We start from the raw sequence: 14159 nt of genomic DNA on the forward strand, positions 1-14159 counted from the left end.
ATCCCATGGAATTCAGTGAAGTATGTAATTTTTATATTTCAGACCTTTATAAAATGCGGCAATGAAATTCATGCCAAAACTTGAATTTTTTTATTAAAGCCCAAGTGCTGAACAATTAAATTAGAAAATCACATTCCTTCCACTTCTACAAAACATTTGGCATTTTTGATTTCCCCCTAAATTTATCTTTAATTATAATTTGAAAAGAAGGAAGCACTTTATGTTTCACTTTCCCCATAAAGCACAGTTATCAATCATTGGTGCATTATGTACCATACATATTGGAAGCAAGTCTTTTGAACACATCTTAAGCACAAATTAAGAATGGAAATTTTGCCCTTTGATGTATTTTTAAAAATGCAGCTATATATGGAAGATCAGCAAGTAAAGAGCTATAAAATATGTCAGAAGCCCTTCTGTCCTAGCAAAATGCCAAACATAGTGCCACCAAGGAAAATACAATGACAGACCCCTGTAGATACAGGAGCAAAATGGTTGAAAGGGGTAGGACATGAGCGGCACAAGGATGGAGCACACATACTCTGTGTTCTATAGCACTTCAATTCAAAGTCAAATTCTCACCAATGCTTTGAATTCATATCTGCTCCAGGCTTGACACAAGATATTTCTGTTCCACTGACCTCAAACTAGAAAATGTGCATTTGGCCCACAAAACTGAGCAGTCTCAAAATATACACGGAAAACCAAACACAATAATAACACTTTTCTGTCTAGAAATCTAGCAAATATCTTAGCTTGAAATTCCAAATATGCATTGCCAACACCAGATTTCACTCCAAGAAGTGGCAGTGACAGGACAATGCATGCCAGAGAACTAGGTAAAGGAAGGGATAAGGAAATATTCAGCAAAGTATGGTGGGATACAAACCGCCCCTTTGGGGCAGCCTGCACCCGCCCCTTTCCCTGATGGATCAGGGCCTCAGCTGCCACAACGGCAGCCCCGAGGCCCCAATCTGCCGCTTTTCCAGGCCGCGGGAAAGCGGCAAAAGGCTGCTTCCCTGCGGCCTGGAAAGGGGTGTCCTTGGGGCTTCAAGCGCCCACAACACCCTGACAGCGGTGGCGACCTTTCAGTGGTGCCAGAAGGAGCTCCGTTTCGGAGCTCCTTTGGCTGTGCATATCGCTGATGTGGACTTTCAGCTCATCCGCCAGACCTTGCTAGAGAAAGGGCCCGCCCCTTTCTCTTTGTATTGCTGGCGCAGCTGTTTAAAGGCCGCACCAGCGATATGCACAGCCAAAGGAGCTCCTAAACGGAGTTCCTTCTGGCACCACTGAAAGGGCGCCACAAGCACCCTTCAGCGGCACCAAGATGTCACGTCCGTGCCGCCCCATTTGGAAAGGGCATCGCCATTACAACGCCGCAGCAACGTACTAGGGTTGTGGGGAGTCTGGAAAGGATGCCCCAAGGCAACCCTAGTATGTGTGCAGGCCAGCGCTTTGTGCCGGTCTGTATAGCACCTATAACTGCTATAGCCATCACTCATAGCTAGGGAATGATCATTATATTGAAAAAACAAATCTGGAAGAAGCTTAGGAGGCTATACTATCAGAAGAGGAAGACATTTGTTTCTATGTTCTGTGGATTTTTTTTAAAAAAAACCCCAGTGTGTGATTGTAGGCAAGTCTGGATAACACCACTCAGTGGAAGGTATCTCAGTTCTTTCCAATGTTTGATTTACAATGGAAATCTAGAGACCCACTGTCATGGTGTAAAGTGACAAATATCACAGTTGCAGTTGCATTTCACAACTTTTTATATACAACACCATGTCTCATTCCTTTGGTCCAATGAATTAGAGTTAAATAAAGGAAAAGGAATTCATTTATATGACACTAATTGAATAGGAGCCAAGATTCCTTGTTCCTTATGTTGTACTGAAAGATTAATTTGGGAAAACTGGGACAGTAAAATCAAACACATGTATTTATATGGAGAAAAAAATAAACTCACAAGTAATTATAACAAAACCCTATACAGTCATTTCAAAAGGAACATTTGCAGTTCTGAATGAAAATCAGTAGAGAATAACTGAAAATTATAGAACTATCTTTGGAAAAGTGATGGCAAAAAAAATTAAAAAATTAAAAATCTGAATAGCTGTGCCTAATAAGAAATCAAACATCAATCTAAATGACTGCAATATTATAGAATTATTCCACCTCAGAGGACAATAAAAGATATGCCTAGAATAAAATGTCATTTTTGGACTTTTAAAAATAGTTTTTAAGTAAAAGAAATATGATAACAGTTTACTAAAGGATTGATGTTTTCTGTAATAATGGCTGGATCTGAACTATAGAAATAATCCCATTTGCCACGACTTTAACTGCCATGGCTCAATGCTATGGAATTCCGGGAACTGTAGTTTGGTGGGCACCAGAGTTCTAGTGCCTCACCAAACTACCATTCCCAACATTCCATAGCGTTGAGCCATGGCAGTTAAAGTGGTGTCAAACAGGATTATTGCTGCAGTGCAGATACAGCCTACATTTTTTTTTATCCCTTTCTGCTTCTACATTGTAAAGTACAAAAAATGGAGATTATAGCATGGCCATTTTTGCCCTAGCCAAGCAAAGGAAGGGAACGGGGCAAAACAGGGACAGTAAATTGCTGTTGCGCTGCCGCCCAACCGTTACCATCTCCCAGGCATGCTCTGCTGGCCAATTTTGGAGGTACACTTCCATACTATCAAAATCAGCCAGCAGAGTGCACCCAGGGGACGGGTGATGGTCAGGCGGCAGCACAGGAGCAATTTACTGTGTGATAACACCTGTTTCCCCATGTTCTGCCCCATTCCCATTCTGTGCATGGTGAGGACAAAAATGGTCATGCAATAAATTTCATTTATGTTGACCCACCCATATTTACATTTTTAATGAAAACCTGTTTGGACTGATTGTTTTATATGCAATCATATGTCATTTGGGCCTTCATTACAGTAGTCTAGTCAGTGTTGCTTACACACTATGTAATGCTTTTGAAAACTTTCATTTATACATTAGTTGAGGAGGACATGCATATATTCAGCAGGGCTGTCTGATTGTCACCATATTGACGATAGCAGTATTTCTGATCTTACCTCTCCATTCTCCAATGGATGAATCTTGGAGTAATATGAAGTGCATATAACTTCATCATCCTTTGAATATGATGGAGGACCAGTGCGGGGAGGAATATTGTAACGAGTCAGACATTCAGTGTCTGTGATAGCATGATACTGCCAGGGCTGGTAGTTGACACCATCTAGTGAACGTTCCAGAATCCAGTTTCCAGGTCGTGGTGCATTGGCTGCTTTTACAATAACGTAAGCAATCTGGAAGATCTGGGGAAATGTAAACAAAACATCAGAATAAATTTCAATTGTGTTTTGTGTTCTTTTACTTTAGTTCTTTGAGCAACCTATCATGCTGAATCACAGCTAGGGACTAATTTTTATCTGAGTTTACAGGGAAGACTGAGTGGTAACATGATTGTACTTTTTACAGCCCTACATATCCTGGGTCCAGTCTACTTGAAGGAATGCCTCCTCGCATATAGTCCTCCCCGTACACTCCGCTCCTCCGGGAAAAAATTTCTACAAACAAGAAAGACCAGACTAGCAGTGACCTCCCGGAGAGCTTTTTCTGAGAATGTCCAGAACCAATTGAATCCATCCTCCCTACCATCTTTCTCATTTGCGAATTGTGTAATAATTTTGATGTATTGCTATGTATTTTAATTGTGCTCTAATATGTGATTTTAAATTTGGGAGGGTTAGCTTGGGGATTTGGTGGGTTTTATTGCTTATTTTTGTATACTGTTTAGTCATACTGTTACCCGCCTTGATCCTCAAAACGGAAGAGGTGGGAGATAAATAATTTTTCATTTCATTTCATCTAAATAAGCCAAGGGCTGGCAAAGAGAGGATGGAGAAGGAATTTTCTCTGCTGCTCCACAGGGTAGGACCAAGTCTAATGATCTGAATTTATGGGGGAGTAAATTTTAATAGAACATTATAAGGAACCTCTTTAGCAATGAAACCAATTGCCTAGCAAGGCAGTGGAGTCTCCTTCTTGGGATGTTTTAAGAAATAGACTGGACAGCTACCTGCTGGGGATGCTTTAGGTGCAGATCCTGCATTGTGCAGGGGGTAGGACTTAATGGCTCTTGAGGGCCCTTCCATTTCTATCATTCCATGCAAGTTATAGCATTTTAATAGCAGCTTGGGATTGAAAACTCTTTCTATTGAATGTTTGTGTTTCTGTTTCTCTGTTGTAACTAGTTCTGGGGCAAATGCTTAGCATACAAGATAAATGAATTACCTGTGGTTGGCCCAGCTACATTGTTACCATTAAAAAAAAACCCCTAAGCCCCTGGCACTTGCACATATCTTACACTTATCTGTCATGCAAGGCCTTGGGGAAGAGGCAATGCTCAGCAATGAAAATATACTGAGGTGTCAAAATCAACATCCCCAACAATGAAGCTTTATTCCATGAGCATTGTGGCATCATAATAACTGTAGGGAGGAGTCTAATCATAAATAAGTGGATTAAAAATAGCCTTTCTCACTCGTCCTCTTTTCATAAGATCACTACCTAATGAGAAAAAAAGACGCAGGCTTCATTGACTGGTCTGGCCTTGCAATTCCCTATGCTGTCCATGTACTGGAGCTGAAGATCTGGAGCAGGAAGCCAACTCTATGTGTATTATCACATGATCAAGCTTCTAAATCACACAGGGACCCAGTACATGATGGCTCCCTGTCCCAGATGTTTATTTATTGCGTTTTTATCATATTTTTCCTATTAAAATGGCAGGTGGTTAACAACAGCAACATCCATAATATAATAACATAAACAACTGTATAACAATCAACTGTAATTAACACTTCAGCAGTGACTGTGGTCATTTTAATCAAAGGAATTTGTCATATTTCTCTGAAATGTACAGAGAACACACTGGCACAGTCCAAACAGGCATCAAAGACTATTTTGAATTAAGCAAAAACAGCATACTGAACTATCCACCTCAGCATTGCATTCCAGTAGAGACGAAAACATGAAATCATTTTCTGTGAGAAACCAGTGAGGTCTTTCCCTCACCTCTGCTCAGTTTTGTGGTAAGAAGAAGCAAGGAGGTTACTACACTCTCTGGTCTTGATGCTTCTAGGAGAGCCAAACTATGAATTAAATAAATTTCTTTGTCCAGCTTTTTGAGACACTGTGTAAACCCCTGCTTCAAACTATACTTTCAATTTCATCCTAAGGTAGAGACATGCACTGACATCCCTGAGAGACATGGCTGTTTTCAAGATTAGTCCTTTCACAACCCTGTGTTATGGGAGACTAGATTGCTCTGCTGTTAAATGCTTGCTACATCCACAAAACACTACTAAGGCTGTTCTCATCTTGATCATTCTCAACACATCTGTCACTTCAACCACTAAGGTAAACTACAGATTAAAATATTCAGCCTCAGCGTATATAGCAGGGCTAAATATAACCAATTAACTCCTTATGAGGGCCAGTACACCAAATTGAAAGATGATCAAGAAGATCATTATTATAAAAGGGAATATGGTCACTGACCGCAATAAAACAATTGATTGATTATGAAAGCAGATTTATTGGTGACTACTAGTTGCATCGAATACTCAATAGCACAGAAAGCTTACACATCCTTCAGTTAATAGGAGCCAGAATCTCTCACAGCTGATTTGAATACTTGTATCCCCACAGAACACAGTTTAGAGAAGTTTTCTGTGGGCCAAGAAACTTCTATAAACTGCTGCATACATTTCTTTGCATACGTTTTTCCTAAAGCTTTTTTTGGGGGGGGGGGGGTGAGCCAAGTGGCTTTAGTAAAACCTCCCTAGCCAGACTGAAAGAAGCACATTGACTCTTCTGATATACTCACAGGAAAGCAAGTGATCTCTTGTTCGTATCTAGTGAAATGTCATATTGAGGTGAATAGTTCCATGCAGTTTCTCAAGTGTGTTCATTAATGTTACCCATGTCCTGCTTCAAGCTGAGTGATACAATTTTGTGCACTCATTACAAGCTTCCTAGGACCACATTTTCTATGTTAAGGAAAGTTGGGACCCTTTGTTGTTGTTAATTGCCCTTGAGTCGCCCCTGACTCTTGACAACCCTGTAGATGAGACATCTTCAGTCCCCCTATCCTCTATTGCTCTGCTTAAGTTCTGTAGATTTATGCCCATGACCTCCCTAATTCAGTTTAGCCATCTAATGTGCAGTCATCCTCTCTTTATACTGCCCACCTCCTTTCCCAGCCTTTTAACACTTCACACTTATAGCACCTTGGTCCAATATCAGGTCTCCAGGCTGACATTCCTTTCATGGAATATTGCAGGCTGGCATGGAAGAGTTACGGATCCCACTTTTCAAAGCTATATCAAACTGCATGATATAGTGTTACTCCAAGAGACTTGGGAAAGGGGGGAATTGGAGCTAGACGGGTTCACAAGTTATTCACTTAAAGCTGAAGCTAGTGCTAGAGGAGACCATTCTAAAGGAGGACTCGGGATTTTAGTTTCTACCAACTCTGAGCCACTCATGTTAATTTCATTTCATTTGCTAATACTGCAGTATCATTGGTTATTGAGTTTCAGAGTAGTTCTATAATACTGATTAATGTTTATCTATCACTACTCCAACATAAACATCGAAACAAGTACAGATGGGTTGAATTAAAAAAAAATTATTAGTAGAATGTCATCCTTATATCCCAATGCATCTATAATATTGGCAGGAGATTTCAATGCCAGAACAGGTCAAAATGATGAAGCTCTCTATAACCATTTTGGTGAGTTTCCACCTGATGTAGAAAAGGCCCACTTATGATACCACTGTAACTGCAATGGCTGCATTCTAGGGAATTCAGGGGTCTGCAGACTGGTCAAGTACTAGACATCTCTGGTTCTTTAATTTTTGAACACATTTCCCTGCCACCACCAAAGTAAGGTTCAAGTGAGACTTGTGAGGAAAACTGAAGACCAAAGGAAAGAGGGGGTGGTTAAGAGAGAAAGTCTTGCAACTGTTTCCAGTTCCTTAACTGTGGCTGATGCGCGCACGCGCACGCACACACACACACATTATGCCCTCACTATTCTTAATAAACATAATTTTATTTAATCTGTGGAACAAGACTTCTGCAGTGAAAACACAGCTTGTTTTAAAAAGATATAAGCAAACCTTCTGAGCTGAATATAATTCATGATCCTGTATAATATAATTTCTGCTTTTTAAGAATAATAAATCTTGCTTTTTGATATTTTACATCAGAATCTACAACCTCCAAATCTGGACATTTTAAGTACTACTACTAGAAGCTGTTGTATTCATATATAGAAGTGTATAATTATGCATAACACTGCATTTATGATTTGATTGTAATAACAAATTAATGAACATGGTTGACACTCTGTATTGCAGTTATGGATTTGCAACCTAGAGCTTCAAAACCGTAACTGCTCTATATGCATTAACACTACCTTGTTACAATCATGGCACTATTGGCACAATTGTAAAAGTCTCTCCAAATGTACTTTGCTAGACACACCAAGAGACTGAGAGAATAACATTTCTACCACCCTCCCACCAGCCAGAGAGTCTGCAACTATCAGAAGCAGGGCTCCCTTTCAGTTCCTTGTTAGTTGATGGGAGGGAGTGGGTGGAAACATCATCCTCCTGCACCCCAACTCCCAACCAAATTGATCTCCTTCATTCAGTCTGGCAACTGCCTGATAAAATAGGTTTGGGGAGAGCTGGACTAGGTGATATTAGTTATGCATTCATAAACAAATAGGTGGTGTAGAATATTGCCTCATGTTTTCACAGCCACCTACTTTCACAGTTTTTCTATTATTTGCAATTGTTAGATGTCAGGCACAATGGCATCACTAGAGTTGGCATAACCTGGTGAGGTGTCACCCCCCCCCCATTGACCTCCTCCCATACCACACCATACAGAATCCTTAATAATGTTTTTTGTACTGATGTACTCATAAACTGCACTTCCTATATATCACTGAATGCAAAGGCAATAGTTGTGACATAAACAACTAAAAAATTAAAATTATGCCTTTAAATTACAGTATCATATGCACAGCCTAAATTTATTTATGTGTGCCTGGTTTCATGTGGTTAAAGTGAAAATTTGATAAGATGTAATGTTTTTAAAGAAAATTTTAAAAGAATACTTTTTAAAAAATAAAATAAAAAATAATTTTAAAATTTTAAATTAAAACAAACAAACCAACCTGAGACCTCTCTTTTCTCCTCCTACCAAGCTTCAGGCCATCTCTTCCAGTGAGTTCCAACTTTTTAAAGGGATGCAGGCAAATGTCACAACCCATTTCTAACAAAAGACTGATGTTTGGGGAGCGGGGTGCAACCCCTCTTTGAGTGTCACATGGTGCAACCTGCACTCTCCCCCCAGCCAAACCTGCATGACTACTGGCAAAAAAAGGCTCTATGTATCTTTTACATTTAAATCTTCAATGGAACAGAGTAGTATTATTTAAATATATATTTTATCTTGATAACATCCCTGAGACTTTAGCCTCAGAAATACCATAACGTCTACCAAATCCTGCAAGATGCCTTTCTGTTCTTAGTAAACCAAAAAGAATTGCTGCTGCTCTGCACCTTAATGGAAGAGAGATCCTTCATATATTGTCTTTCCAGCTGGCCTAGAAAACACCAGCCCTGAGCATTCTGCCAGTGATCTCTACCTGCATCTAATTATTGCTCCTTTCATATAAGCAGATTAGAAACATTTAATCAACACATATTATAGTTTGTGCTCTCACCTGTCTTTCCAGCTAATTTAGATAGGATTTATTTTCAGCTAACATACTTGCCAGGACTGTGACACAACAAGACACAATTATATTTGAAGAAACTCTGAACATGCTAATAATTTATCCTTCTTTGTAAATCAGTTTTTATTAAAACCTGGAAATAAATTAGGCAAATAGAGAAGCATACTCATTGTAGTATGAAGAACAAAAATAAAGGTATTTTCATAGATAAGGTAAATAGCTGTCCTCAGATTGCACATTACCAATCCAATATTAGCATACATTGAAAGCTTCCAGTCTAGATGCCCCTTCCACATATTGACCATTCAATTTGCAAGAGCCAGCATGTTGTAATAGTTTGGGTGCTGGACTGCAATTCTGGAAACCATGATTTGATTCCCTTCATAAATAAAGGTTAATAATAATAATAATAATAATAATAATAATAATAATAATAATAATAATGTATGACAAAGATTTTATTTTTTTTAAATGAGAAACCAGAAGACACTTTTCCATATTGTTAGTAGAGGAAAGCTTGTGTTTTCAAAGGAATGCTACCAATTCACACCAACTGACGTTTTGGAATATTATAATTACAGAGTGGAACAGATGCAATCATTAAAGTTGTTTCATTTCTTCTTTTTTGTAGTGCTTTGGCAGCTTTTATAGTGTTGGCACCAAAATGAATAAAGGGGTGGTGGTGAAATTTCACATTAATAGTTTGCTAGTGTGACTAAGTACTTTACGGGTTTCCCAACATAGACATCTGAGAATTCTTTAAAAGGAAGTTTAATAGCAGCTAATATTTTCATTTTGCTCTTTCTTAACACTGTATTGAAGAACTGTTGCTCTCCAAATCATCTATAAAACAGAACTGTGCTGTTTGGTGAGAGCATAAGAGCATTTCCTCTTGTTGACCATCCCTGTTCTTTAATCATGACTTTCAGACATTTAACATAATCCCTCCCTACTGTCCAGTGATTCAAAAATGTGTTTAGCACTTAAAACACAAGTTTAAATGGAATTAATGGCAAGTGTGAAAATGCCAGCTGAACATATTTAATGCTGTAGGTATGATTAATAGGCTGCATAACATAGTCAGCCCAGCTGTCAATAGTATACCTATGGCTTCCTCCAAATAGCCAACAAACCATTCAGTCAAAACAGATTTCCCTACTGAACAGTGGGATAGTGTTGTATGTAAGGTCCAAGTATGTGATAAATTTGGGATTTGAAGGATAAAAATCTTCCTTCTCTCCAGAGTACTGTGTAACAATCAATAAAGTTTCCACTAGCACAATGTTTCCATTGTAATCTGGTTTTTCAAAACAAGCAAGGAAGTCAGATTGGTTGCCTTGGGTGACAAGTGATCTAGTCACTCACAGAGACTTGGTTATAAATGTTATATACTTCATGAGATATGCAATGTCAAAAGCAGACTATGCCACAAAACTTGATATGTTGCTAATTGCAAATCTCACTAGGGCGGGTTACAAACCGCCAAAAAATACGTATAGAATACGTATTAGGGTTAGGAAGGGGTGGTGCTTCCGCACCCCCCTAACCCTAGTACATATTCCATACGTACAACATGGCGGCGCCCCTTCCACATGGGGGCTGCCATGTTTACGTCTTGGACGCATAGTGTCCAGACGTGTCATGGCGCTAATGATGTCGTGAGTGCGCCAGCGGCGCCTCGCGACGTCATTAGGGCGCTGCAGAAAGAAGCTCCATTTTGGAGCTTCTTTTTTGCTCCGCAAGGGAGCCGCGTGGTGTGGCTGCGGCGGCTCCCTTACGGAGGAAACGGCGGCGGCAGCAGACCACCTCAAAGCGGCAGTCTATAACCTGCCTAGGGCTGCATCTGCACTGCAGAACCTGTTGGGATATAGAGTTCTGAGAAAATGCACAATGTGGTATTAAATAGTTACTGGATAACAAAGGGTTGCTGTCAGCTATGATGACAAGGCAATTTTCCATCAGTGCTGAGTCATGGGAAGTGACATTAGACATGATGATCACCAAGTGCAGTAAAATGCTGCAAAAGGCTGCAAAAGTGCAAAGTCACCATGGACAGGGGACAGAGATCATTGTGACACAGGAGGAAGAGGCAGGGCCAAAAAGGCCACATGGAGCCCTGGCTATAAAAGGGGAGTGCCTCAAGTCACAGTGTGGGTTGTGGATGATGGTGTTGGAGTTGTAAAATATTAGCTTCCCAGCACAGTATAAGGTGTTGGTCATTACCTATAAAGCCCTACATGGCATGGGTCCAGCTTACCTGAGGGAATGCCTCCTCCCATACAATCCTTCCCGCACTCTCAGGTCCTCTGGGAAGAATCTCTTGCAGTCTAAGAAAACCAGACTGATATCGACTTCCCAGAGGATGTTTTCTGTTGCCGCTCCAAAAATCTGGAATGACCTGCCGGAGGAGATCTGCCATATAACATCTTTGGAGGCCTTTAAGAAGGCAATAAAAACAGATCTCTTCTGGCGGGCATTCCCAAACAGGCCTCCTCTGAATGTTCACTCTCCAATGGCATAGCTGTTCCCACCAGACTGTGATTGTGATTGATTTTATTGGGAGCATTTTATTGGGAATTGCTGTTTTTAACTCTATTTTAGGGTGGGAGGGAGTTTTAGGATGTTTTGTTATATTTTTACTTGAGGGTTGTTGTGTAGCATTTTTATTGCTCTCTTGTTTGTTGTTACCCGCCTCGATCCAATACAGGGAGAGGAGGGATACAAATTATTATTATTATTATTATTGCCTTGTACATAGTGAAGTTCTGAAGAATAAAAGCCTCGTGAAGAGACATCTGGCTAGAGTCTTTTTTGTCAGCTTCTGGAAGGGCAGAGGCATTTCTCCAGTTTGCACACAGCTGCCTGTCACTTGTGAGGTGGTGATCCTGGTGCAAAACGTCAGCATGGCACATCATGTATCGCGCAACCAATCCTGATAGAACCAATGCAATTTTGATACATTTTAATTGCCATGGTTCCATCCTATGGAATTCTGGGATTTGCAATTTATTGTGACACCAGAACACTCTGAAAGAGAAGGCGAAATATCTCCTAGAACTACAAATCTTATAATTCCATAGCATTGAGCCATGGCAGCTAAAGCAGTGCCAATCTGTATCTTTTCTCCAGTGCTGATGCAACCAGAATTCCCCTTCCTAGTACTTCCAGCATAATAAACCCTCTACTCTCTTCATTTCACTACTAAATGACAGACCAAACTGTAGGTGGTAGTTACATTCACAGTGATTCAGACAAATGGATATTATTTATCGCAAACAATGTAATGCCATTTAAATACAGCTGGAGTATATTTTTTTCTTGAAATTTGTTTGAAATGAATTGGTCTGTTTGGAATGTACTTAGTAATTTAAGGTTCTTCTCTGGAAACAGCCATATTTTACAAGAGTACTTTTCTGATTTATTATCTCAGGGAGCCATTTTCAGCACTCAGCTGCCAGTTTTGGAAAAAGGCAGACAAGGGATAAATGACTTAGTTGTTCTAAAGATGTCCAATAGCATTTAAACTACTCCACTCATGCACATTATTGGTTCCTAGAATACTGACATGACAAAAAGAGAGAGAACAGTGAAGCACCAAATTCAACAATTTAATGTTTTTCTTTGTTTGTTTGTTAAATTTTCTAATAAAGATTTTTTTAAAAATCAACAATTTAAACAGTTGGGTTAGAGTCAGAGTTCTGATCTAAATATCAAAGCATATACTAAAGATCAGCTGGTTGCAGGTTAACATTAATTTAACAATGAACCAAGGAACTATGATGTTTTCCCTCACTTGTTCTCACTTGTTAAGAAAGGGAAAAAGAGCAGGGGCATGACTAAAATCATCAAGACAGGCAATTGGGCTCTCCTTTCCTGAATAAAATCTACATCCTAACTTTTTATTTCTGCAACTCTGTTCAGTGAATGTTCTTCTAATGAATGATATCATTCATTCCTAGCTGGGTTCCCCCCCCTCCTCAACTTGAAGGTCATGGTCAAACCAAGCATACACGTTTGGGATTGTGATAGGGATTTTTAAGCCTAGTTAACTGACCTGATGACCCTAGGAGATTCTTACCTGTTGCTGTCATCAAGTAGGAAAGCCTTCTCAACAAAACAACACTCTTGTCAATTAGACCAAAAGTTCATCTAATCCAGCATCCTGTTTTCCTTTGTGGCCAATCACTTTTGAATAGTCCATAACTATGACATGAAGGAAAAGACCTCTCTGGCTCTTGTTCCCTAGCAACTGGTACTGAGAGGCCTACTGCCTCTGAATGCAGAGGTTTCATATAGCCATCATGTTTAGTAGCCAGTGACAGAATTATCTACCATGGATTTGTATAATCCCCTTATCTACTGTGCGAAGACGACATTTTCCACATGCTTAGAGCTACTGTCCGCATTACTGTTAGGATTTTTTTCTTCCTCTGGCTAATCTAGAGTTTTCAAAAGAGGAGTTTAACTTTGTGACTTTTCTCACTGACAACATCTTTGAGAGTCTTCCATCACTACAGGGGGCTTCCTTCAGGCTCCTCTTCCCCTACATATCATAGGTAGAGAGCTAAGTGATACATGACAGTAACCTATCAGTCCATCTGATAATCTGCAAGCTTGGTACACATTGATATGCTCAGAATTCATGCATCTTCTGTTCAAAAGAACTTGGTTATTTCTGCTCTAATGTGGGAACCTACCCTCATAAACAATGCTTTTCAGTGCAAGTTAATTCTAGTAAAAACAGTGATAAACATATGTGGGGGGGGGGCAATTTAAAAGTATTAGGTTGGCAATGTGTTATTTTTTAAAACCTCTCTGAAACACAGTTGTGCAGAAACGTTATGAATAAAAATATTGTCTACTATGCACCCGGCTTTATCTATTATGAGACACTCCCTTTCACATTTAGAAAGATGTAACAGATCATTATATCAACTGTTACAAGAGTATTTGCCATACCAGTTCCCAATACAGGCAGGGATAGTTCAAATTATAACTAAACATAACATAATCTGCATGTAATTGAACTCTGTAATTCTGGACGCAGACTCTAAACTGGAAACAAAAAGTAGTCAGAAGTTACTTTTTTAGAGTAGTGAGTTTCTTTCAGAGTTCTACTTAGTTACAATTTTAGAAAGCTTTATTTAAATAGTACTCAGAAGTAATTAAAGTACTGTAGATATTTTCTTGTTAGTTTATTTTCAGAAATCTGAATTATACTGGCCTGTGATACAAACCAGCTACTGGCCTATGGTGCAAAACAGACTTTCTTTCCTACCATCATGATGGCACCAAAATACCCATAACAGAATA

General features: G+C 39.5%; 1 protein-coding gene across 1 annotated transcript in view; it reads right to left on the bottom strand.

Annotated features, from left to right (window-relative positions):
- The window catches only part of LAMA2 (laminin subunit alpha 2), a 590097-nt gene that overhangs the window by 387144 nt on the left and 188794 nt on the right, over positions 1-14159 (bottom strand). The window contains 1 exon segment of the mRNA XM_042456962.1: positions 3099-3341. Within this exon segment, the coding sequence (XP_042312896.1) occupies positions 3099-3341 (243 nt within the window).

The sequence above is a fragment of the Sceloporus undulatus genome, chromosome 1 (assembly GCF_019175285.1).
Source record: "Sceloporus undulatus isolate JIND9_A2432 ecotype Alabama chromosome 1, SceUnd_v1.1, whole genome shotgun sequence".
Lineage (NCBI taxonomy): Eukaryota > Metazoa > Chordata > Lepidosauria > Squamata > Phrynosomatidae > Sceloporus > Sceloporus undulatus.